The 23,111-nt window shown below is 40.4% G+C and overlaps 2 protein-coding genes and 2 long non-coding RNA genes across 5 annotated transcripts; 3 read left to right on the top strand and 1 right to left on the bottom strand.

Moving 5' to 3' along the window:
• The first annotated feature begins 413 nt into the window (after positions 1-413).
• On the top strand, positions 414-9,262 carry zgc:56231 (uncharacterized protein LOC406257 homolog). 2 transcript variants are annotated; one of them, XM_061063912.1, is made up of 18 exons: positions 414-779; positions 950-1,045; positions 2,496-2,615; positions 2,724-2,862; positions 2,941-3,125; positions 3,246-3,348; positions 3,510-3,665; positions 3,771-3,882; positions 3,963-4,028; positions 4,280-4,426; positions 4,517-4,682; positions 4,756-4,935; positions 5,848-5,987; positions 6,075-6,240; positions 6,578-6,701; positions 6,882-6,949; positions 7,033-7,152; positions 8,917-9,262. In XM_061063912.1, exons 1-18 carry the CDS (start codon positions 684-686, stop codon positions 9,130-9,132), a joined length of 2,400 nt encoding a protein of 799 aa, XP_060919895.1. In that variant the 5' UTR covers positions 414-683; the 3' UTR covers positions 9,133-9,262. The 2 variants fall into 2 exon arrangements, with proteins under 2 accessions (XP_060919895.1, XP_060919894.1); XM_061063911.1 differs by having other exon boundaries at positions 6,879-6,949.
• Positions 9,263-10,327: 1,065 nt separating this feature from the next.
• rgs9bp (regulator of G protein signaling 9 binding protein) lies at positions 10,328-15,390 on the top strand. Its single transcript, XM_061064800.1, has 3 exons — positions 10,328-10,835; positions 12,822-13,128; positions 14,096-15,390. The coding sequence occupies exons 1-3, from the start codon at positions 10,740-10,742 to the stop codon at positions 14,473-14,475; spliced, it is 783 nt and encodes a 260-aa protein (XP_060920783.1). The 5' UTR covers positions 10,328-10,739; the 3' UTR covers positions 14,476-15,390.
• Positions 15,391-15,876: 486 nt separating this feature from the next.
• LOC132994445 (uncharacterized) lies at positions 15,877-18,610 on the top strand. The gene is made up of 2 exons (XR_009676701.1): positions 15,877-18,291; positions 18,461-18,610. It is a non-coding gene; the product is annotated as an uncharacterized LOC132994445 (long non-coding RNA).
• Positions 18,611-18,961: 351 nt separating this feature from the next.
• On the bottom strand, positions 18,962-19,715 carry LOC132994516 (uncharacterized). The gene is made up of 3 exons (XR_009676708.1): positions 19,468-19,715; positions 19,244-19,388; positions 18,962-19,108 (listed from the first exon to the last, which is right to left on the bottom strand). It is a non-coding gene; the product is annotated as an uncharacterized LOC132994516 (long non-coding RNA).
• Positions 19,716-23,111: the final 3,396 nt, after the last annotated feature.

The raw sequence follows: 23,111 nt of genomic DNA, 5'->3' as shown, positions 1-23,111 counted from the left end.
ATATGAAGGATCTGAACTTTGATATGTTCTTCAAATGGTCTAATGTTGTTCTGGTAATGTTGGAGATATGGATGGCAGAGCTAAGGTCAGAATCCAAAATAATGCCAAGCTTTCTGGCCTGCTCACTGTATGTGTGTAATATGAACACACTTGAGTCCCCATCTTTGGTGCTGACCCCAGGTAGCCTTTCTATTTGAGCCTCAGCCCCTTTCTGATTATTTAAATTTAAGAAGAACGGCCATTTTGGAGCTCCCATGAAAATGAGAAGCTTCGTAAGCACAGATTTTGTCGTAGCTTTAAGTGACCCAGGAAGACAAACCTCAGGACTTTTTCAGCCTTCAGTTTCAGAAGTTTTGTCTTTATATGAATAAAACAGAAAAGGTGATACCGCTCAGAGTGAAACATGTTTTGATGTTTGACTTTGTACCTAGGCTTGTGAAGTGACTGAGGCTGCTCATGTTCATCTGCTTGACATCACACCTGCTTCCAATTACACCTGATGACTAGCTCTCTTTTGGTTTCAGTTTGGGAACACCAGCAGACCCACATGCTACTGAAATAACTCATTTTACAGACAGAACATCCCCGTGGACTCTCTTTTAAAGAGTCAGACGCTGTGACATCTTCATTGGAGCATAAAGTCAATCAGTGCATGGACTAACAAGAACACTTTGGAGCTCAAGATGAGTGAAGTTTTTGATCTGACTCATGAAGAAGGAGACCACATGCAGCCTGTGGACATGGGCCGTGATCATCCTGTCAGTGCTTCAGCCCAACAGGTTACATGATTTCATCCAAATATTTTATTTTGTACTTAAACATTTGAGTCAAATAAATCCTGATTGTGAGGAAAGGTCGCTCGTTTAGATGTTTTTGGCCATGTAGTGAACCTTTTGAAAACACGCTGAGATGTATTTTGTGGTCTGATTGTTGTTCTCTTTGTTTGTAGGTTGAAGCTCCAGGTGTTGCAGAGCAGCAGACGATGAGAGTGTACCTCAGAGTCCGGCCTTTCTCCAGAGAGGAGCTCGCTGACAACGAGGATCAGGTACAGAGCTGGATATACATTCAGAGACATTCAGAGTCCATGCTCACACAGGTGTCCATGTGGTGGACTCTGTAGCTTCAGTGTTTATCCAGCTCTGTATGGGTCTGTAAACCTTTCTGTGTTCTAACCTCTCTCCATTTTTCAAAATCATCTCCAATATTGATCCTAGTTTGAGCACGTTTCTGCTTGTGGAGCTTATTAGAAACATGCAGAGGCTTTTTAGGTCGGGTACAATCACTTCTATCTGAATCACTTCTCTTGACCGCTTCCATCACTGCAACACCTGTTGACCTGATAACTGCTCTCATATCTGGCAAACTGAGGGGCGTCCAAAACGGCCGTGTGGGGGTGCCTTAAAACCGTCTACCTTCTCTGGTCCAAACAAATCCAGATCATTCAGGAGCAGAATCTAAAGTTAGAAGGAGGACATACTGGCTGCTGCATTGTTGTCAGAGAAGCCAGCACTTCAACATAGCATGTTTCCTTAATGTCTGATCATATAGTAAGATACCTTTATCATTTCACTCTCTACACATCTTACTGATTGGACATTTAACAAGAAACATTAAAGTATACAGGTTAAGACTGTCTTGTAAGTATTTCTAATTGGTTGATCATGAAAGGAAAATGCAGATGAATGCAGCTCTGTCATGGTGGTCTGCACCACAAGGAGAAACATTACGTTGATCAAGTGTTGTAACAATGAAGAGTAAATCTTTTCTAAGAATCTGTCTGTTCCTGCTGGGAGTCACTTTATCACTCATGTCTGTCATCTCGCTTTCATCAGTCTGTTGTAATCTCCTCTTGTGAATTATTTACACAATGTCTTCTTATCTCATGCTCATGATGGATAGGCCGGGTCTTTGTAACATAGCAATAAGTAAGGTCTTTAACCTGCTTTTTGTAACATAACAATAAGTAAGGTCTTTTACCTGCTTTTTGTAACATAACAATAAGTAAGGTCTTTTACCTGCTCTTTGTAAAGTGTCTCCAGATAACACTTGTTATGAGTTGACGCTATACAAATAAAAATTGATTGATTGATTATCTCATGACTGGGATTCTTTCCTCAGAAACACGGTTGGTTGAAGATGAAGCTCTGCCTCGCCCAAACACTCACAGCGGCCTGACTGTACACAGGGTGTGGCTTCTCTTTAGGAATCCTTTAAAAAAGAAAAAATGACACTAAAGTTCTGCTTTTACAACCAGCTCACTTCCACCTACATTCAAACCCCCTCTGCAGAGTGAACAGTCTGCTCTGCTTTCACTAAAGACTCCCTAAATCTAAAGTCTTAAAACCGCCTCCCTTCTCTGGTCCAAACAAATCCAGACCATTCAAGGTCAGAATCTTAGACGGTTAATGTCTGATCATATAGTAAGCTCACTTTATCACTTCTTACCCCTGAGCTCCTTAACCCGTAATAAAGATCCATAACTTTTGCTCTCTCAGGGTTGTGTGGCGATTGAAAACAGCCAGACGGTGACCCTGAATGCACCTAAAGGTTCTGCCACAATGAAGAGCAGCGAGAGAGGCATCGGCATGTCCATCCACAAATTCTCCTTCTCACAGGTGTGTGTCATCTGAAACCACAGCACAGTTCACCTGCAGGAGCACGTTTATCTGTTAATGCTGATGCACCTGTCCTCTCTAACCCAACATCTTTCTGTCTGAGTTCAGATTTTCGGTCCAGAGACGACTCAGTCTGAGCTGTTCGAGGACACGGTCAAAGCTCAAATGTCTGATTTCTTGGACGGGGAGAACGCTCTGATATTCAGCTATGGAGTCACCAATGCTGGGAAGACGTTCACAATCCAAGGTAAAGATGTAAACGACAACAACGATAACAAGTCCTGCACAGTTCTCCTGCAAGTCCTTGTGCTGTTAAATGTTTCAGGAAGACCTAAAGAGCCGGGGATCCTCCCTCGGGTGTTGGACGCCACCTTTCAGCACATTGGAGGCCGTCAGTACGAGGGGATGGACCTGAAACCTTACCTCAGGAACGATGCTCAATACCTGGATCCTGACCAAGTCAAGCAGGAGAGATATTCAAAAGCAGCCATTTTTGCTTCACTGAAAGAGGTGAGGTAACTTAATGTCCAATGTTTATTCAGGTTTTGCAAAAAAAACAAAGAAGAAGCTGTTAACTTAAATGCAACTGAAATGTGATGATGTAATGTGCAGATTTATTTGCTCCTCCAGGATTGTGATCCTCTCAGAGCCAGCAGTGGATCAGAGTCTTTGTCCTACTCCAGCTCGGCTCTCTCCTCCTCCTCCTCCTCCTCTTTATACTGCGATCAAGCCGGTAGTCCTCATTCAAATCACACACTGCTATGTTATTGTCTTGCATTTTAAAACTGTTTTAAAGTAATTCTGACAGAAAAGTGTTAAAAAGGCGACACTGCAGGATATCAGCCGTCTTTGTTTCCCTCTGTCTCCTTTTGGTGTCTGTAAATAACTCAACAGAAACAGACAGCAGTCAGTTTGCACTGTGGGTTGCATTCTTTGAGATCTACAATGAGTGTGTGTACGACCTGCTTCAACCTTCACTCTGCTCCAAATCTAAGAAACGAGCTTCTCTGAGAGTGTGTGACGACGGGGCTGGGAATGCTTACGTTAAAGGTGAGAGGGGTTTTTCAGTCGACTGCAACAATCTATGTGTCGCTAAAGGCTTAAAATTCAGTTAAAAAACAATGCATGACAGATTCTTAAAAACACTTTCTTCAGATCTGAGGTGGATAAACATCCAGACTCTGGGAGAAGCCAGCAGACTGCTTCAGTTTGGAAACAGGAACAGAAGTGCTGCAGCCACTAAGATGAACCAGTCGTCCAGCAGAAGGCAAACTCTCGCTCCATCACACTTTCACTTTCAATCTTTACATTTGACTGTTTTTAAACTGACACCAGCTTCACTCACAGCCACAGCATATTCACCATGAAGTTACTGAAGATCGATGACTGCAGCACAGTCAGAAGGATCTCAGAGTGAGTTCATGTTGTTTATGTTTTACCTGTGTGCAGTTAACGCATAGTAATACAGTGTTCTGCATTTTAGTAATTTATCTGTTTATTCTTACAAGCTAACAGCATGTCTGTGATGAAGACATGATGGGAGGTGATGTAACGTTGTTGGTACTTGACTGTCCGGTCCAGTATCGGAGCTTGGGTAGCTGCAGCGTCATGAGCGGAGCTCCGTTACAGAAATTAATCCTTCTAAATCACATTTTGTTTCTTAGGTTTTCTCTGTGTGACCTGGCCGGCTCAGAAAGATGCAACAAAACCAAAACGTTCGGGGAGAGACTGAAGGAGGCGGGAAACATCAACAACTCTCTGCTCATTCTGGGGAAGTGCATCAACGCTCTCCGTAACAACCAGACCGACAGGTAGGCCTACAGGTGGTCAGGTGTTTCAGGTGTTTGTAACCAGCTGCAAATCTTCTTATAACCCTCGTGTTCGTCTGTGTTTGTGGTCAGGATGAAGAGCAGCTACATTCCTTTCAGAGAGAGTAAACTCACAAAGCTCTTCCAGGCTGTCTTCTGCGGTAAAGGGCGAGCATCGATGATTGTCAACATTAACCAGTGTGCCTCTACGTACGACGAGACACTGCATGTGATGAAGTTCTCCGCTGTGGCCAAACAGGTCAGTCAGAGTCGTTGAATAATGTTTGAAAACAAGCGGCATCACATTCTGATCCCACCTGTGCCGTCTGTAGGTGGTCCAGGTGATTCCAGACAAACACCTGGAATCTCTGGCGCCGTGTTTGGTCGGCCGCGATGGGAAACCTCTGGTGAGGAACGGGTCGATTGACAGCCAGGCCCTGGAGAGCTACCTGTCTGAGGATGAGCTGCTGGATGAGGAAGACGAGGCTGACATGTCTCTGCTGCCTCAGCATGTAAAACATTTTACAAAAACAAGTCACACAAGACATTTCTTCCTCATTTTCTCAGTTGTAATATTTTAGATATTCCTAAATGTACCCTTCTGCAGTCCCCGCCCTTTTTCCTCTGTGCTGCCAAGAGCTAAACTAGCTTTAGCCAGCGAGCTAAAAAATAAAATAAGATAACCATGCTAAACACCAGAGGCCGGTTCCACCCACAGGATGTACGCCTGGTCTACGTTCACCTCCCCACTGAAGTGGAGTCAGCTGTGATTATAACTCATTTCCCCCAGACCTCCAGAGAGATGTAACAGCATATCCTAGCAATGCATTCTGATAGGCATCCATAGTAAGCCTGGAAGTAGTTGGTGCAACCGACTTACAATCATTTTTTTGTGTTTTTTATGCCTTTTTATTTAGACAGTTTATAGATTCAGAAATCAGAGAGAGAGTAGGAGCCACAGGTCGGATTCAAACCCCGGCCATCTGCTTGGAGGACTTCAGCCTCTGTGCATGGGGTGCACATGCTTAACCACTAGGCTACCGCTGCCCCAGAATCCTTTAAGACTGTTAGCAATGTCATTGACAATTAGCGTCTAGCTCAAAGAACTGCTGCGTTCAATTTAAGGTTTCCAGGTTTATTATTTCCATTATCGCTACCACAGCAACAAAAATAAAAGTCCTATAGGCACCACATTTGGGTAATTTCTTGTTTTTAATTAGCAAAACTTGCAGGCAAGCTCCTGCACACTGGCTACATTGCACAGATATGTTAGCAATGTTTCTATACTGAAACGTATTTGTGCAATTTAGACGCTGTCCCCTCTATTTCTCTGGCAGCATCTTTTGGTTAAAGACACAAAATGAATCTTAAAATTGCATTTTTTTTAAAAATGTAACTCCTGTAAATATTTGGTTCTCTCCCAGGAGATCGTGAGTATGATTGAGAATCTGCGATCAAAACTGCTGGTAGAGCGAAGGAGAAATCTGGTTCAGGAAATGGAGATCCGTAAAGAAATGGGAGACGCCATGTTGCAGCAGATCATGGAGAGCGAGGAACTCCGCACGTAGGTTAAGTTTCTTTGTGAAAGTTTGATGAGTCATGCAGAACTCTGGAATTCATGCCCACAGCTGCCTCTGTGTTCAATGTTCAGTCGGCAGATAGAGGAGCTGAAGGAGAGCTACCAGGAAAAGCTGGAGAACACGTTTGAGATGTACAAAGATGTGATCAAAGAGCACGCCTACCAGAGCGCCATGAACAACCTGGAAGACGACTACGTGCCGCTCGACGAGTTTGTCGCTGAGCAGGAGAAAGTGGAGGTTTGTCATTTGAACAGACGTCACACACTTCAACGTGTGAGAAAGATTTGAAGCGAAAGTACAAGAGATGTCCAGCAGGCGGCGACTCCACTGGTACTGAAGTCTGATCAAATGTTTCTACTTGTCAGCTGATTTATTCCCTTAGTAAAGATTGTTTTATGAGTTGTCTTCTTCAACACAGCATGATGTTCATTCAGTAAATGATGCTCCTGTTTAAAGTCAGAGAGCAGAAAGAGTGGGAGGGGTTTCTTATATACAGCCTACTGAAGTGTCTGATCAGCTCTTTAAATCTGGAACTGTACTGAAACTAAAACTTCCATTTGCACTAACTATGCAGGCCCTTAAGCGTAAAGTGTCGGAGCTGGAGAGTTTAACATCCAGCAGCAGAGGAGGAACGTGTTCAGTTCAAACAGCGGACCAGTCAAGCCAAACTCCACCTCAGAAAGCTACAGACTCAGCAGGTCAGTGGGTGTTGTTTTTAGGTAGTTTGAGGTGCATTGTAGTGATCTCTGTATTTGTTTTCCTATTTATTTTGACATGTTTATGGATGATTGTCTGTCCTTTTTTTTCCCCCACAATGATCTCACTAACTGACGGCTTTCATTGTGAACTTTACTCGGCTCACTCCGTCCTGACAGCAGACGATCGATGCAACCGGCTCTACAGAGAGAAATGTGCCATTGAGAGGATGTGTGAGGATAAACAACAGGTAACAAGGACACATTTAAAATTCAGTATCCAGTCATGGTTGTGTCATCACATTCTGTGTTTTCTCTTTCATGTTTGTTTCAGTTGATCCTGTCCCTGGAGAGACGGCTGATGGAGCTCAGCGACACGCTGCAGAAGGTCAGAGACGGTTTCCTGGAGAAGTCCACTGATCTGGAGGTTCTGCTGAGGAAGGCTGACGATCAGGTGAGGAAGAGATTATCCAGAACTTTCCAATCACATCATTTTTCACACATGAACAAACCTCCTGGAAGTTGCCCAGAAATGTTCAGGGTGAGCCGCAAACGGCTGAATGTTTCATTCAGACTTTTTCCTCCTTTTTGAATATTTCTGAGAAGTCGTAATGAGCGGATGTTTGAACTAAAGAACAGAGGAAATTGTATTTAGTTCACCGTCTGATGCTCATAAAGCTCCTATTCTCATTCATGATGAAAAAATCAAGCAAGTGTCATCTTATAAATATCTGGGTATAATGATCGACCATCTGTTGTCCTGGAAAGATCACATCGATTACATCTGTAAAAAGACAAAACAAAGAATTGATTTCCTCCGCCTTCTGAGATATTTTGGGGCGAGTCGACAGATTCTTCTTTTGTTTGTTAGTTCTGTGATTCTAAGTGTCCTACAGTCCTGTAACACCTCATGGTATATATGTCTGTCCGCCACTCTGAAGTCTAAACTGCTCCAGCAGTTGAACATCTGCTCTAAGATTGTAGGCCAACCCATGCAAAGACTCTATGAATCGGCCTACAACAAAAGCATTTTAAGACTGGCTAACTGCATCGCCTCTGACCCTGACCACGCCCTGAACACAGAGTATGAACTGTTACCATCAAACCGGAGATACAGGGTCCCACGTTTTAATAAGGTCAGACTGAAACACTCTTTTGTTCACCAATCAATCCTAAAATTGAATGTGGCGCTGAATCCTCGACCAAAGCATGTTTAGCACGTTCTGGGTATTTGTTTGGCGTTTGAGTGTTGTTTCAAATGTTTATATCTTGAGTGTTGTCTTGTTTCAAATGTTTATATCTTGAGTGTTGTGTTGTGTTTGAGTGTTGTTTCAAATGTTTATATCTTGAGTGTTGTGTTGTTTCAAATGTTTATATCTTGAGTGTTGTGTTGTGTTTGAGTGTTGTTTCAAATGTTTGTATCTTGAGTGTTGTGTTGTGTTTGAGTGTTGTTTCAAATGTTTGTATCTTGAGTGTTGTGTTGTTTCAAATGTTTATATCTTGAGTGTTGTGTTGTGTTTGAGTGTTGTGTCAAATGTTTATATCTTGAGTGTTGTGTTGTTTCAAATGTTTATATCTTGAGTGTTGTGTTGTGTTTGAGTGTTGTGTCAAATGTTTGTATCTTTGTTTCCTGTCTTAATTGTTGTGCCGCAAACGGAGCTGTGACGCAAGGCAAATTTCAGACTATGTCTGACAATAAAGTATTATCTATCTATCTATCTAAAGGGGTGCAACAGTTAGTCGATCTCTCGTTGGTTACGTTATCACAGGGTTTTAAGGATCTAAGATGCTGAGGACTGAGCCGTCTCACATCCTGACTATCTCTGCTGAGAGTTGAGTTTGAAGAACAGTGAAAACAAAGTGTAGCATCATGGCTTCTGAAGTCTGGTAGGATTGCACCCTTAACTTTGAAAAGAAAAGGATCGCCTGCTAGATTTGTAAAGTGGGCGTTGCTTGTCATGGGAGCGCGTCAGTAATAATGTTGGTAATATAATGTGAGCACTTGTAGAGAAAGTATGTTGGACGTCTCTTTTTAAAATCCTCTTTGACGTTCATCTTAACGTTCCAATGTTGCCCCCTGCTGTTTCATCGAGGAAAACCTTTCCATGTGAGAGGCAGCTGGAAGAGCAAAGATTTCAGAGGCAGGCTGTAGAATTGTTCAGGACAAGCTTTAATACTCAGCTGTTTGACGGGATACTGATCTTTCTTTCCGATTCAGAGCAAATCTTTGGAGGACGTCCTGCGGCAAAACCTTGAGAAGGACAGGGAGATCGTCTCTCTGAAGGCAGACCTCACCAAGCTCTCCCAGACGTCTCCTGTGCAGCCAAAAACCAAACGTGGCCTGCTCGCCAACATCCGGGAGGCGGTGACTTCTCCACGGAGGATGACCTCTGGCCGAACGCTCAGGAAGACGGCCAGGACTCCACATGTTTGAAAACACGACTCGCAGTCGATTTCAGGCACCGTGAAATGAGAGAGGCATGCGTGACTCTTCTTTAATTTTATTCAGAGTTTTTAAATGTTTTGTGTTTTTCTTTTAATAAAATTAAAATCTTTTAAACTTTTGTCCACCGCTTTGAGATCATTTCTTGGCGACCACATGTGATGTGATACCGATATATCGGGCAATATCTTTTAGATCTGGAGAGAGAGAGAGATATATAAATATTTATTGAGTTGATCCCTCAGTTATCGAACACTTGTGGAAAAGATATATTATGAAGACAAGATGGTCACTCAGCTGGAAAGTAACTGCGCATGTATGTGCCTCACCGCTCGACACTCTGGAGAGTGATGATTGTTGTAATACATACAGCGCCCTCTGCTGGTGAAAGAGAACTGCTAGTGTCATACAATGAAACTCAAATGAAATGCTATGCCACTGGTGAATAAATCGAGTGATATCAGCGCATATCCGAGATAAAATTAGCTGATAACCATAGTCACTTGAAATGCTAATATCAGCAGGCAGATTAATCGGTCGGGTTGGAAAAAAGATAACTAAATGAAAAACCTCAGCTTCAGAGCAGTAACTCTGCTGCCAAGTGTGTCCTGTTTTTATCACTGGAGATGAGCAGCTGTTTCTGGTATCAGAATATGCATCTTCCTCTGTAAAGGGTTATCTCTCAAGGATTGTCTCTGTAAATGTGTCACACTCAACCTTCTAGGAACAAAAACAAGAATTGCTAACCACCGCTTTGAGGTCATTTATTGGCCACCACACGCTCTGATATTGTTCCTTTTCTCGTGCAGTGATTTTTCCACATATAGAAGCCCTGTTGTTCACCGCTATAGAAATGTCACGCCAGGGAATTCATGCTGGAAACTCACTGAACCTCATATCATATCTGGTCAAATGAGGCCGTCCATTACCCAGAGCCTGAGGGGAAGACGCACAAAAGATCCTGGTGGTGCAAAGAAAGCATGTGCCACTTCCCCTCTCTTAAGTGCATCACTATTTAATTATTAGTCTGTAACCAGTACGAGTAATTTATTCTTTCTCAATGCAACATGACGCCTGAGATGATTTTCTCCACCGTTATATTGAAGTGTGTTTTTGGCCCTTCCAGTTGCTTGAACGTTGTGTGTCCGGTGTTGTTGCACAGCGCAGCAGCCTCCTCTCAGGTCATTGTAGCAGAGACGGCCAGCTGCTCATCCATCTCTCTGGTGATACTCAATGAGATTAGCTGTTGGTGTAAGCCTGCGTCAGTCCAAAGGGGTCAATCACAGGATTAGCACCTTGCTTAGACTTACATCACTTTATTACACTTTCTCCTCTTCACTTTTTTAGACTCTTTCTCTAGTGTTTTTTTTTAACCCTTAGGAGCATGTTCACCTTTAACTCTACTTTAGTGGCTGGAGTGGGATACGGGGATGCATCATGCTGCTGTGGAGCTGAGTCTGTCTCGACCCTGAGCCGGTGAATGAAGCATCTTCCAAGAGGAGGAGAAGAGGAGCAGGGGCAGCCGGGGGAAGTGAAGGGGGCCGGCAGGCCAGAATCTGGTCTGTTGTGAGTCTGAAGACTGTGGACCGGTCCTCCTCATGCCGCTCATAAACAACAAAGTGAGCGATGGATGCACGGTGGGCACGGAGAAGGCTTTGGCTGATGGGAAGGCTCTGGTGGATTCTTTGGTGAAGGTCAGCTGCTCTTTTTATTTGTGCAAAGTCTTTTTAATGCTGATGTAAGAAGTTAAAGAAGTTAAAGTCTGTGCTTGGGACTTTCCTGAAAATCCTTTTCATACTCAAACATTACAGAATTGTCTTTAAACTGGCAGATGCAGAAGGCTGGAAAGATCTCCAATAAAAAAAAACTTAAGTATATTGCATTAGCAGATATGATAGCTTACATGTTTTAATCTTGTGTTAATATTATCGGTCGAAATGAACCTAAGACATCACAACATGTTTCCCCCTGCAGCTAAAAAAGCACTCAGTGAAATAACCTTCTTGGTCCGCTGCGTCTTTATAACGGCTCCATCGCTGAGATAAAGGCACACACTGTTGTTTTGTTTTTGTAGTTTGACCCATAATCCACTGCAGTATTCGTGCTGTAAATAACACAAAGTTAATTTATGTTTAGGTGTAATTTCTGCATAAAGAATCCACCAAAATGGCTGAATAATACAAATAGTCTTCATTCAGTATGCAGGAGCAGCATGAAGTCTGACAGAGATAAACAGATTGTGTTTATAAGAGAAGGGAATCATGAATGTGTGAAGCAGAGAAATGTTACAAAATGTGATTTAAGATTTATTCTGAGGGGACCTGGTGGTGCAGTGGTTAGTGCACGCCCCCCATGTATGGAGGCCTTAGTCCTCCAAGCGGGCGGCCCGAGTTCAACTCCCGCCTGTGGCTCCTTTCCTGCATGTCATTCCCCATTCTCTCTCTCTCCCTGATTTCCGACTCTATCCACTGTCCTATCCCTCTAATAAAGGCACAAAAATAAATCTTTAAAGATTTAATCTGAGTGATAAAGTCAAAGGTTTAAATCATGCACAGGAGAATATAAACTCCATATAAGATGAGAGGCCACAAAAAAGTAAACTCGTAGTTATTGTCCCGTTTGCTCCTTTAATGTCTGAAATCTGAGTGTACAAGATTATACTGGTTTATACATAAATAGATCAACGATAATGAGATTATTTAAAGTATTTTTTAAATAAAATAAAGTCTGCAGACCCTCTCATTTTAGGTTTTTCTAACTCTAATATGTGTCTCTAGTCTGTTCACAAACCCCCCAATGATGAGAAAAGTCCATCCTCTCCGTCTTTTACCTGCTCCACTTTTCAGAAAATGTGTGCTCAAACAGGCCGTTTGGAGATTTCCCCTTCATGACATCACAAAGGGCAGTAGCCCCTCCCCCAGGTGGGTGACACTCCCACAGCTAGGTGTTTGTTCTGCCCTCTGAGTCTGCCTTCTCACCGTAAACAATAGGACATGGAGAGAGAAAGCCTGAGTACACCCAAGCTCTTCCAGAGAGGGGGCGTGGTCAGACACAGCTCATTTACATATTTAAATGTACAGACACAGAAACAGTCTGTTCTGAGCAGGACTGAAATAGAGGAGTTTATAGACATGATCAAATACAGGATCAGAGTGGATTTAGAACAAGAAACTTCACACACATGTTTTGAGGAGCTCTGACACTTATTTACACTGAAGAAGAGGAGGAGAATATGTGATCTTTAAATTGCAGCAATAACTGCTCCCCGCTAAGTCGATCTATCTAAACCCCCAAATATCTAAAAAAAAAAGGCCAAACTTTAAGATCCCATAATTATCTTTCAAACTGTAATTTGTGGTAAACTGCAAACTTGATCAGGGACATGTTCACTGACACAACAATGCAAACTTGGAAACTGTCATTACATCTTAAAAAAAGGTGTGGGTTCTGCATTTACATCCTGTTTGTAAGATAATAGTCAGGAGCAAGATGTGGTTGTAAAGCATCCCCGAGTAAGCAGGAGTGTTCTGCTCCTCCAAGTAATCTCTTCACTCAGATATATATGTCAAGGACACAAGAACACACAATGGCCATATTAACTCCAAGCAGCTCACCATGTGTCTTAGCAGCACACAGCTTCTCTTGATGAACAGATTTAACTCTTCCCTTTCCTCGCTCAGGTGGTGGCGTGTTACAGACACCTGGCCTCGTGTGTTGGTGGCTGCACAGACAGCTTGCAGCTTCGAGATGAGCTTCGGCAAACTCGAGAAAAGGCTCAGAAGTTAGCTGTGGACATCTGTAGTCACCTGACCTCACACCTCAGAAACAAGAGCCTCCCCGAGGAGCAGCGTAAGGAGATGGAGCTCCTCTGGGTGGCCTTCTCCTCCAGCCTGGAGCTCCTCCACCTCGACATGTGCAAAGTGCTCTGCATGGGGCACACCTTCTGTCTAGCTGATGCAAAAACCCTGGTGAAGACCGGCCTCCAAGGTAAGTGTGCAGGAGTTGGCCTGCAATTTTTGCTGGATTCATTCCTACACTTTTGACCATTAGAACAACGGAGATTGTATTGTTGTAAAACAGGAAAGGGTATGGAAAAGTGTTTCACAATCTTAAAATCTGTTGTGAATCTTTGGAGGTAATATCATAAATATGGTCCAATCAGTAAGATGTGTAGTGAGTGAAATGATAAAGGTATCTTACTATATGATCAGACATTAATGAAACATGCTATGTTGAAGTGCTGGTTTCTCTGACAACAATGCAGCAGTCAGTATGTCCTCCTTCTAACTTTACATTCTGGTCCTGAATGATCTGGATTTGTTTGGACCAGAGAAGGTAGGCGCTTTTAAGACACCCCCACACGGCCGTTTTGGACGCCCCTCGGTTTGTCAGATATGAGAGCAGTTATCAGGTCAACAGGTGTTGCAGCGATGGAAGCGGACCCATGCAGAGCTGGATAAACACTGAAGCTTCAGAGTCCACCACATGGTGACCTGTGTGAGCATCGACTCTAGAGAGGAGGGGGGGAGACAGCTCTCTACAATGTTTAGAATTTGGACTGCAGTATCCGTTTTAAACACTAGGGGTCAGAGTTACATACTGCTCCTTTAACCCCTGGATGGCTCATTCCACCCACTGACTCAAGCCACTGGAACACTTTTTTTTCAGGAGGTATATTTTCAAGGCACTTTGTCACAGATTCATCGTTGTATTTTCAGTTGATAAGGGACATCCCAAATTAAGAGTAGACGTTTTCATTGTACCTCTGTCTCATTTGTCTTGCCTGGAAAACAACATAATAGTCTCATCGTATCCCCCTCTCCCCTACCAGATAGACCTTTTTTAAATCCTCTCTCCATCAGGGGATAAAATTTAATGTTTGTTGTTGAAGAGAAGTACTGGTTCTGTTATTTCCCTGCCTTCACTGAACCAAATGTTGATTCTTTTTTTGCAGGAATAGGCAGCGAGGTGTGCGCTCGGGCTCTCAGCCTGCCGGACCTGAACCAGGCTCAGACCTCCAGCCTCCCTACAGGTCTGGAGGTCCAGGAGCGCAGCAGCATGGAGAAGGAGATCAGCCAGATCGACAACATGATCGAGGACATGGAGATGAAGGTGAACGTGCTGCGCTGGATGGTGGAGCCTCGGGGGCCGAAGCATGCGGAGCAGCTGAGCGGCTCAGACAGCAACTCTCTGGCTCTGACGTCCATCGACGAGGAGCAGCAGGAGGAGCGAAGGCCTCTGTGTCAGCGCAGCCCCGTCTTTGTGGTCTTACTGCTGCTGCTGGTTGTTTTAGTGGCAGCGAGTTTATCTATCAGTATTGTCCTCTTCTCCTGAGCGAAAACTTAACACACTCTCTCTATAAACTCAACAGGAACAGGAACTGCCAACAACCCTGTTCTCTGTTAACTCGATAAAAAAAATGTTTCAGTTTGATAAAGCAGCTACATGATGATTAGAGCATACAAGAATTTGTCTTATTATAATAGCGTGAAACAATGTTTGATTGAAAATAATCCAAACATGCCATGAACTTCAAGCTATCTCTGTTGAACATTAAACTCCATGTGGTCAGTAAATCAACTTTAAGAGATTCTCGGAGAGGTAGATTTTCTGTAAGAAGTTCGACCCTTTATGCTCCTTTTGTTCTGGCCTAAGTTCTCCTAAACAAAGACTCCTTACATGTTTATTCCTTGAAGCCACTGAGAAGTTTAGGTGTTGCAGCTTTGTAGTTTATTTACTGTAATAAGCAGAATATTCATATCCAATGGCTGTAGCTTTCTTTGAGCCATCTCTGTACATACTGTCTGTGATAGGAAGCTGACTGTGTATAAACCAATGAACCTTGATATGACAACGATCTGTCGTCCAATCGTTTTTATTATGAAGCAACAGAAAGAGTACAAAACTCAAAGATTTTTACCCTTTTTATTATTTGAATCAAGACATTACAAAAATAATGTTTGAAAGGATTTATTTAGCTTTAAAGATTCTCTGTTTCAGGGCGCTGGTAGCCTAGGGGTTAGTGCGCACTACTGTTGTAGTCAAGACCACACTAACCAAGACCAAGAAATAACTGAGACCAGAGTGCTCCGAAACCAAGACAAGACCAAAACATGAAGGGATCGAGACCGAGTCAAGACCAAGACTAAGGCAGGGTGAGACCGAGTCAAGACCAAGACCATGAATATCTCTGAAAAATCATCATTTACCAGAATCCCACTAATTAACCATTAGTTAATAGTTATTTACTGTTAATAATGTTTGATAATGATTTGTAATGCTATAATTTATGTTATGTTAACAGTTTATTGATGCACACTGTAGCGGGTTTGACAAGGTTTTAATTTTTGGGGTGCCAGTCAGAGTCAAGTCTGACAAAAAATATTTAAATGCAAACAAAAAATAGTCAACCTGCACAAAATATGACATAAGCAAGAGCCACAAACCAATCAAACAAAACAGCAATGCGATTTCAACAATATATATTTTCACAGGTATCAACCACACTGCAAACAAAATGAATGTGCGCACTGTGTGTGCGTGTTTCACAGTCTCTGTTTCTAAATCAAAGTTCACTCCCAAAAAGTCAAAGAAAAAAGTCTGCTCCGGTGTACCTACAACCCACAGTTCAGTCCATTTCAGTTCAATGTTCAAGTACAAAACAAAAACGCCGCTCCGGGTTTTACCACAGGCCTCGAAAACAAATAAGGAAACAAACTCCAAAGAAAATTATAACATTTCATACACTTTATAAAGTGTTTGTTGATGATGACCAAATGATTTATAAACCTTTAAGAGATGGTTTATAAAACATCTATAAACATTACAGAGACACATGGATCAGATATTTGTTCATGGTTTGTAAATATTTTATAAAGCGTCTATTAACATTATTTGGATGGTTATTATAAAGTTGGAACTGAAGATTATAATCCCTTATTAATACTTTGTAAAGCATCTATAAATATGTTTTAGATAGATAATGAATATTTTATCAATGATTAATAAGTGGTTTGTTAAGCATCTAAAAGCATTATCCACGCCATGTTTGTGCGCCCCATTAAATGTTTCATAGATGACCTATAGAAGATCATTTTTTTGCACACCAATAACAGTGTTGAAAACACTATATTTTAAAAAACTTTAAGTTAATGTTGACTAGAAGGAGACCATCGGAAGACTCGGGGGGGAATCGCACCGACTACCTGCTAAGAGATCACCTGATTGTGATAGAGTGGAATGAATGTCTGGGTAAAAAACAATATAATGTTTCTTTAGGACGCCTGCTTGATGATATTGCTAAGTGTAGCCCAGGTTTAACTATGACACATTCCTCTATTTTAAAAACATTCCTCTATTTTAAAAATAACATGTAGTGGAGGTGTAACTCAATATATAAAGTTATTGAAAGATAGTTAGAAATAATTTTATACCTAAAGAAGATGATTGAAACATAACAAATACAATCATATCTAGCTGTCTCATCAAGTCACTACTAAGGGTTAACTTTCTGTTGTTGTCTTTGAGTGATTTGGGTTAGGGTGAGTTTGATGAGTTCGTAAGTGAGCCAATCGGTGAACTCTATTAGTCCGTGGGCCGGCCAATCCAAGTACCAACGCCTTATTTGTTGCATATTTTCCTACAAAAATGAAATCATAGGATGGGTTTAATATGTAGCCAAAACCCCCTTGTATCCATATGTCATGTGTCATACTACCTCACTGAAATCACAGGGTGCTTCCATGACTATGTACAGAGTGTACTGTAAGACAGAAGTAGTGAAGTTCACGTATAAAAAACAGATAAAACCTATATCTCTTAAGATACTTTTCAGAATATAGAAGACCACCAGTCACTACGGCTCCAAACATCAGCATATAGCTCTTTATAGATGCTCATACTGATTTATATATTTTCATATGCAGCTCATGCATGTCTCAGTATTTTGCTATCTTTATTTATTTTATTGTATTTTGTCATAGCTGTCCTGACCTTGTCTGTTTGTTTTTTTGTCATGTATTTGTCCCCAGTTTGTCATGCTATTGCACCTAATAATAAAAAATAAAAAAATACTTACCTGTGCTTCTGAGTGACTCCCAGTGTTTGCCTAGTGGCTCCTTGTTTCCCTTTTCGGATTTTGAACGTTTTTTTGTCTTTTTGTCTTTTTGTTTAATTAAATATTTTACTTCCATATCTGCAATTGGGTCCAGTTCCTTGTTTTCCACTTCATGACAGTTTCTTGCCCATGTGTGCAAGGCTTAGTCCTGCCTTGTTGCTGTTCTGCCTTCATGGGCAAACTTTTAAGATGTGCAAGGACCTTTTTATTCCATTTGAACTACTGTAGCTTTTTCTTTTTGAAAATTCAACATATGTCCACAAAACACAGGACCCTGCTTAAGATGGAAATGTTTCCCCGTAGTGAGTTAATATTGTGACACTGTCATAGACATGCGATGGACTTTTTTTAAATTTCAGAATGATGGTTGTTGTCTTACATTATGACTTGTGACATTTTGATGTAAATCTTTTTCTATCTCAATTACTTTTTTTATCACACTATTTTGGCTTTGGCCTTTTCTCATTTGGCCAACATGACTTTTTATCTCGTAATTTGAACTTTCTTTAGGCCGACCATGTTATGTTTTCCCATTGTCTATTTCCTATTGTGTCCTAGTTTCAATCTACTGCTTACATGCACTTTCCTAACATCATGTTCCAAACATTAAGCTGGATCCTCTCCTTAAATCACATTTAGACATGTATCCTTTATTTGCCATGTAAACATGTAATTGGTCATTTTCTCCATTATTTTGCACATTTTAATGCAATTGGTCTGTAATGTCCTGGACTTGTACAATCTTTTTCTTGTAAATTAGAGCTAGGGGATATTTGTTACAGAAGTTTATTTGTTTTGAACACAAAGAACATCTTTGTGTGTGTTGGAAATAAACTAGGATTAATACACACGTAATCATTTCTTTGACTTTGTTGTTAAAAAGAGTTCCTGAAGATTGAATAGACCTTTTTTTGTGTGTTATATGCTACATGAAGAGTTCTCAGGTCTCAGTTTGATTTGAAACGGTTTGTGAAACATTATCCTGGAGAAATGTCAACTTTCATCAAGTCAAAGATCATTTGTATAACACCCTGGTAATTAAAGTGCAGGGATTTCTCATTATATGGAGAACATTTTTACAATAGCTCAAATTAATTGTCATTATTAAAAATGTTGTATTGAAGGAGCAGTGCTGAAAGACAAAATAAATGTCTGGTGTGACGAGCCCTCCACACCGTGCTGCTGGTTTGTTTTCTGTTACAGGTTCAGGTCAAGGCGGGGTCGTAATCAGGGGATGAGCTGCACCTTGGCCCGGTGTAGTCCTCATATAATCCTCTTCTCAGGACAGACGCTCTCTCTCTCACCTTGTTCTCACATTTGATCATTGTAAATAAATGTGGTGTTATTTTGGTAGAGCTCGTCTTCGACTCCTGTTTTTGTTGCAGCCTCAGAGTCGGGTTGTAACACTGGAAAGAGTTTCTTCTTTCTTCCATGTTTTGATATCGTTTGACACAATACAGACACAATTACTCTCCACTGTGGATCTTTCTCCAAAAGAAAACATAAATGTCTTTCAACAGATATTTTGTCAAATATGTACTTGAAATTGGAAATTTGATCAACTCCTCTGTTGGATTTCAGGATTGCATCATATTGGGTATGATAACAGCAGCAAAACATAAACTTCATGAGGTGATATTATTAAGGATATATAAATGACCCCTACATCAAAATAAAGAGAAAATACCAACAGTTGACAGAAGAGATTATTCATGGATCTATATTTATTCAGATTTGATTTGCAAACTCTGTTTTTGCAGCTGATTCTAAATGTTGTGCCGACCTCTTGTTGTCTCCAAACTCGTCCGTCTCCTCTTTAAATGGAGTCCTCTGTTTGCTTTGAGGTCTCAGCTGAAACAAACAAACAATAAAATGGTTTAGTGGACATACATCACAAATAAAATGAAGTTCATCTAATGTCAGAGAAATGTTCCTCAAAGTGAGCCATGTTTTCTTATATATTCAGAGCTGTTTTCATGAAGTTACCGTTGACACTTGTCTCTCGTCTTTTCTTCTTCTCTCTCGTTGTCAGTCTGTTCATTCAACCTCATCCTGTCTGTGTCCTCTGTGCTGCTTCCTGTCTCCTCTGTTCTGTTGTTCAGGGCTCTTCTTTAGATTTCACCTCCTGTTCCTAAACAAAAAAAAACAAAAAAAAAGAATCAAAAAGGATCCCATGCTGAAAACAAACATTGTGTAGGAATCAAACTCACCTTTTTTAGATCCCACCTGTCCGCTGAGGGAATGAATCAAAGAGACGCTGGGACATTCAAGGAACCAAAAAGTTCATTTTGATGAAACAAAATGTAGCTCACATCACATGACCTGATATTATGTGACATCATTAATCATCACATCACATCAGATCAGATCACATGACGAGACAACACATCACAACACAACACAACACACAAAGACACAACAAGACACAACACTGCACAACAAAACAAAACACAAACAAGACAACACATCACATCAGATCAGATCACATGACAAGACAACACATCACAACAGAACGTAACACACAAAGACACAACAAGACACAACAAGACAACACATGACATGAATAACACCACATAACACATAAACACAATATAATATAGAAACATAATATCTGAAAAAATCAAACAACAACACAACAAAATACAAGACAACACATGACGTAATATAACACAACATTACATATTTACACATTAACACAACATCATGTGAAAAAACATCAAATCAGAAAAAATCACAACATCACATTAATATCCCCTGACTATGTTTTCAAGTTTCCAGTTTTCTATTGTTAAGGTCTTAAGAGCCAGAGTTTACCGTATTTGGATGAGAGGAGGAGTCGAAGAGGAGGGAGTGGAGGAGGGAGAGAAGGAGGGAGAGGAGGAGGGAGGAGGAAGAGGAGGGAGAAGAGAAGCGTGAAGAGGAGGAAGATAAGGAGAAAGAGGAGGCAGGGGAGGAGGGGGGGAGGAAGAGGAGGAGGAAGAAGAGGAGGAGCTCACTTGAAGGTCAAGGATCAAGCAGTTAGAGGGACAGGCAGGAGGAGAAACAGAAGGGGACCTGGGTGGAGACGGTTCTGGAGAGCTGGCTGCTGCAGGGACCCTCAGACTGGTCTGATCCGGGTCGTGGACAGTCCAGTGGGAGCACTAAAGACAGAAACAAACCAACATTTCAACATTCAAAGTCTGAAGTTATAAAGAACATTCAATAAGTGTTCCTTTAAGTCATTCAAACAAACACATTTCTACAAGTATTTGCTGTAATTCATATTTGTATTGTTTTGTAGGCAGGCTGTCAGCCTATATGTTTATTGTTGGTGTGATGTGCTTCACCTATCAAAGATTGATTTTGGATAAAAAATGAATTATCTGAACCAAACTTCTTTCACAGTTTCTTCCACAACACAATAAATGAATAAAAAACAGTTTTTAACCAGTAAAAAGATAAGTCAACATAAATATTTAGTTTTAAAAAGATCATGACAGAATCAGCTGTTAAAATGATCAAGGGTTTAAAGAAAGTTCATATGTAACTTTTGAATATGTTCCATATTTGAGTTTCTATATAGAACTTTAAATAGCCTCTAAATAAAGGTCAGTATTTAATGTATTTAATAAAACAATCAGATAACTACAAACAAGAATTTTACTGAAACTTCAAGTTGTTAAGGATCAGTGATTTACTTTAGGGTTTAAAAAAAGATTTCAATCATTCTTGAGATGAAATACAAACCAACTATTGAGTTCAAAGGAAACAAGAGAATAATGACCTCTGCAGGAGAGGAGGGAGAGCGAGGAGGAGTTACAGACGGGGACCTCGGTAATGAACCTCCTGAAGAGCCGACTGAAGATGGGATCCTCCTGAGGATCACCCTCGGGCTGGACCAGTCCGGGTCCTGGACCAGGGTGTAGGCCATCCTGAATCGCTGGTTCGTCTAAAAGACAGAAACAATCCCAAAATGTAAACCTCTGATAAACTGAAGAATTTTCTAAAAAATAAAGTCCTCACATCCTCACACTATAAAGTTATGACCAACAATCAATAATTCTTCATTAAATGATTCAAAGTCACATTTCTATGAGTATTTACAGTAGAAAGTATTTTTTTAATATCTATATATTGTTGGTTTAATGTGTTATTAAAGTTTGCACTCACATAGATTCATTCAGGATCAAACTTAAAGTTCCTGAACCAAACTACTTTCACTGTTTCTTTCTCAACACAATATAAATGAAATAGACTATTTGAGTTTTAAAACAGTTAAAGGTCTGATAGAAAATCATTTAGTTTTTATAAAGATCACGACAGAAGCAGCTGCTGACATTATTATGTTTTAATATTTAATTTATTACATGTTTTCATATTTGTTTGTGATAAAAAGTCTTAAAAACCTCTTGTTATCTTATTGAACTTTAAACGTGTGATCGTGTCGATCTAGTTTTATTCAAAGAATCAATCTTACGTCCTGCATGCTCAAACACTTGTTGAGGAGGAGAAACGTTTTCGATGAAGATCTTTTGTGAAGAAATCCTTCAAAATATGAAACTTTGAAACCACTGTGAATATTTGCTGCTGTCTCTCACTGAGATTTGTTTCAAAGTACTTTGACTTTGTTTTTGTTCGAATTACTTAATTTTAGAATCGTCTCCTGGCAACCTGGGTTACTATGGAGATGTTAAGTAGCCTACACATTATTTATTTGAATGTAAGCTATTTAAATCTACAATATTCATTTTTTTAAATATATAAAACTGGAATTTATTTTTAGTCAATTATTTTTTTTTGTCAAATCCCCCCCAATCTTTTAGTCTTTAAATTGAGCCTGCAGATAGGGACTTCTAAAAATATAAAACACCGTTTTTCTCGATTTTATCTGATTAACCCCCTCTTTTTTAAAAAAGGACACCAGGTGGCGCTGTCATTCAGGTGGTTGAAGTATCTGTGAGCTCTGTGCTCCACCCTCATAATATTTATACTTAAAGGCTGACCAAACCACACGTGTTTTCAATCCCCTCTACTTATCTTTGTGTGGTAGGCCTATTTGAACCTTTTCTTGCTTTGATAAAGATGTGGCTGCCACTTGATTTCTAAGGCTCTTTTACAGACAATCTAAAGCCTCACTTAAAGTCAAATGCACAAGTAACACACCTAAAGTGTTATCTCCTTTACAACAAAAACATGCCAAAGTGTTTTTAAAGAGCAAGCACTTAATAGTCTTGGTTTGGTAAACATACAATATTTAAAAAATGGTAAATGGACTGGACTCGCAGCACTTTTCTAGTCTTCTGACCATGAAAACACACTTTGCATGTAGCATATAACTTTCCCCACAGATTTATTGAGATTTTTTTTTGCCCATATTAACCCTTCCATGGATGAATTATAATATCAGGTAACCCGTTTTAAATGCAATTTGCAATTTTAGGACATGCAAGGTGACATTATTTTATCTTAAATTCATAATTCTGAAGAAGTTACAGAAATTTCCACCAGAGTGGACATGATGCAACCCTAAAATGCAAAAAAGACTTTATTTATTTTGGAGTGCATTAACTTTTCATCTCATCATTTTGACTTTTTATCTCATAATTTTGACTTTTTATCTCATAATTTTGACTTTTTATCTCATCACTTCGACGTAATATGGGCAATAAAAAATTCTCAACAAAGTTTAAATTTTAATATTTCTAACTGTACTGAAGCAGAGTTACCCTAGAGCAAAAGTAATTAACAAAACTCCTTCATAAGTTGGGCAGTATGCTCAGGTCTCCTCACTGCAAACATAGTAGTCATTCACATTTTGTTTATGAATGGTTTATAAACCATGTATAAAGCAATTGTTAGTTTTATAAACATCAGT

Source organism: Labrus mixtus, chromosome 19, assembly GCF_963584025.1.
Source record: "Labrus mixtus chromosome 19, fLabMix1.1, whole genome shotgun sequence".
Lineage (NCBI taxonomy): Eukaryota > Metazoa > Chordata > Actinopteri > Labriformes > Labridae > Labrus > Labrus mixtus.
The sequence above is the reverse complement of the archived record's forward strand: the minus strand, read 5'-3'. Positions and strand labels throughout refer to the sequence as shown.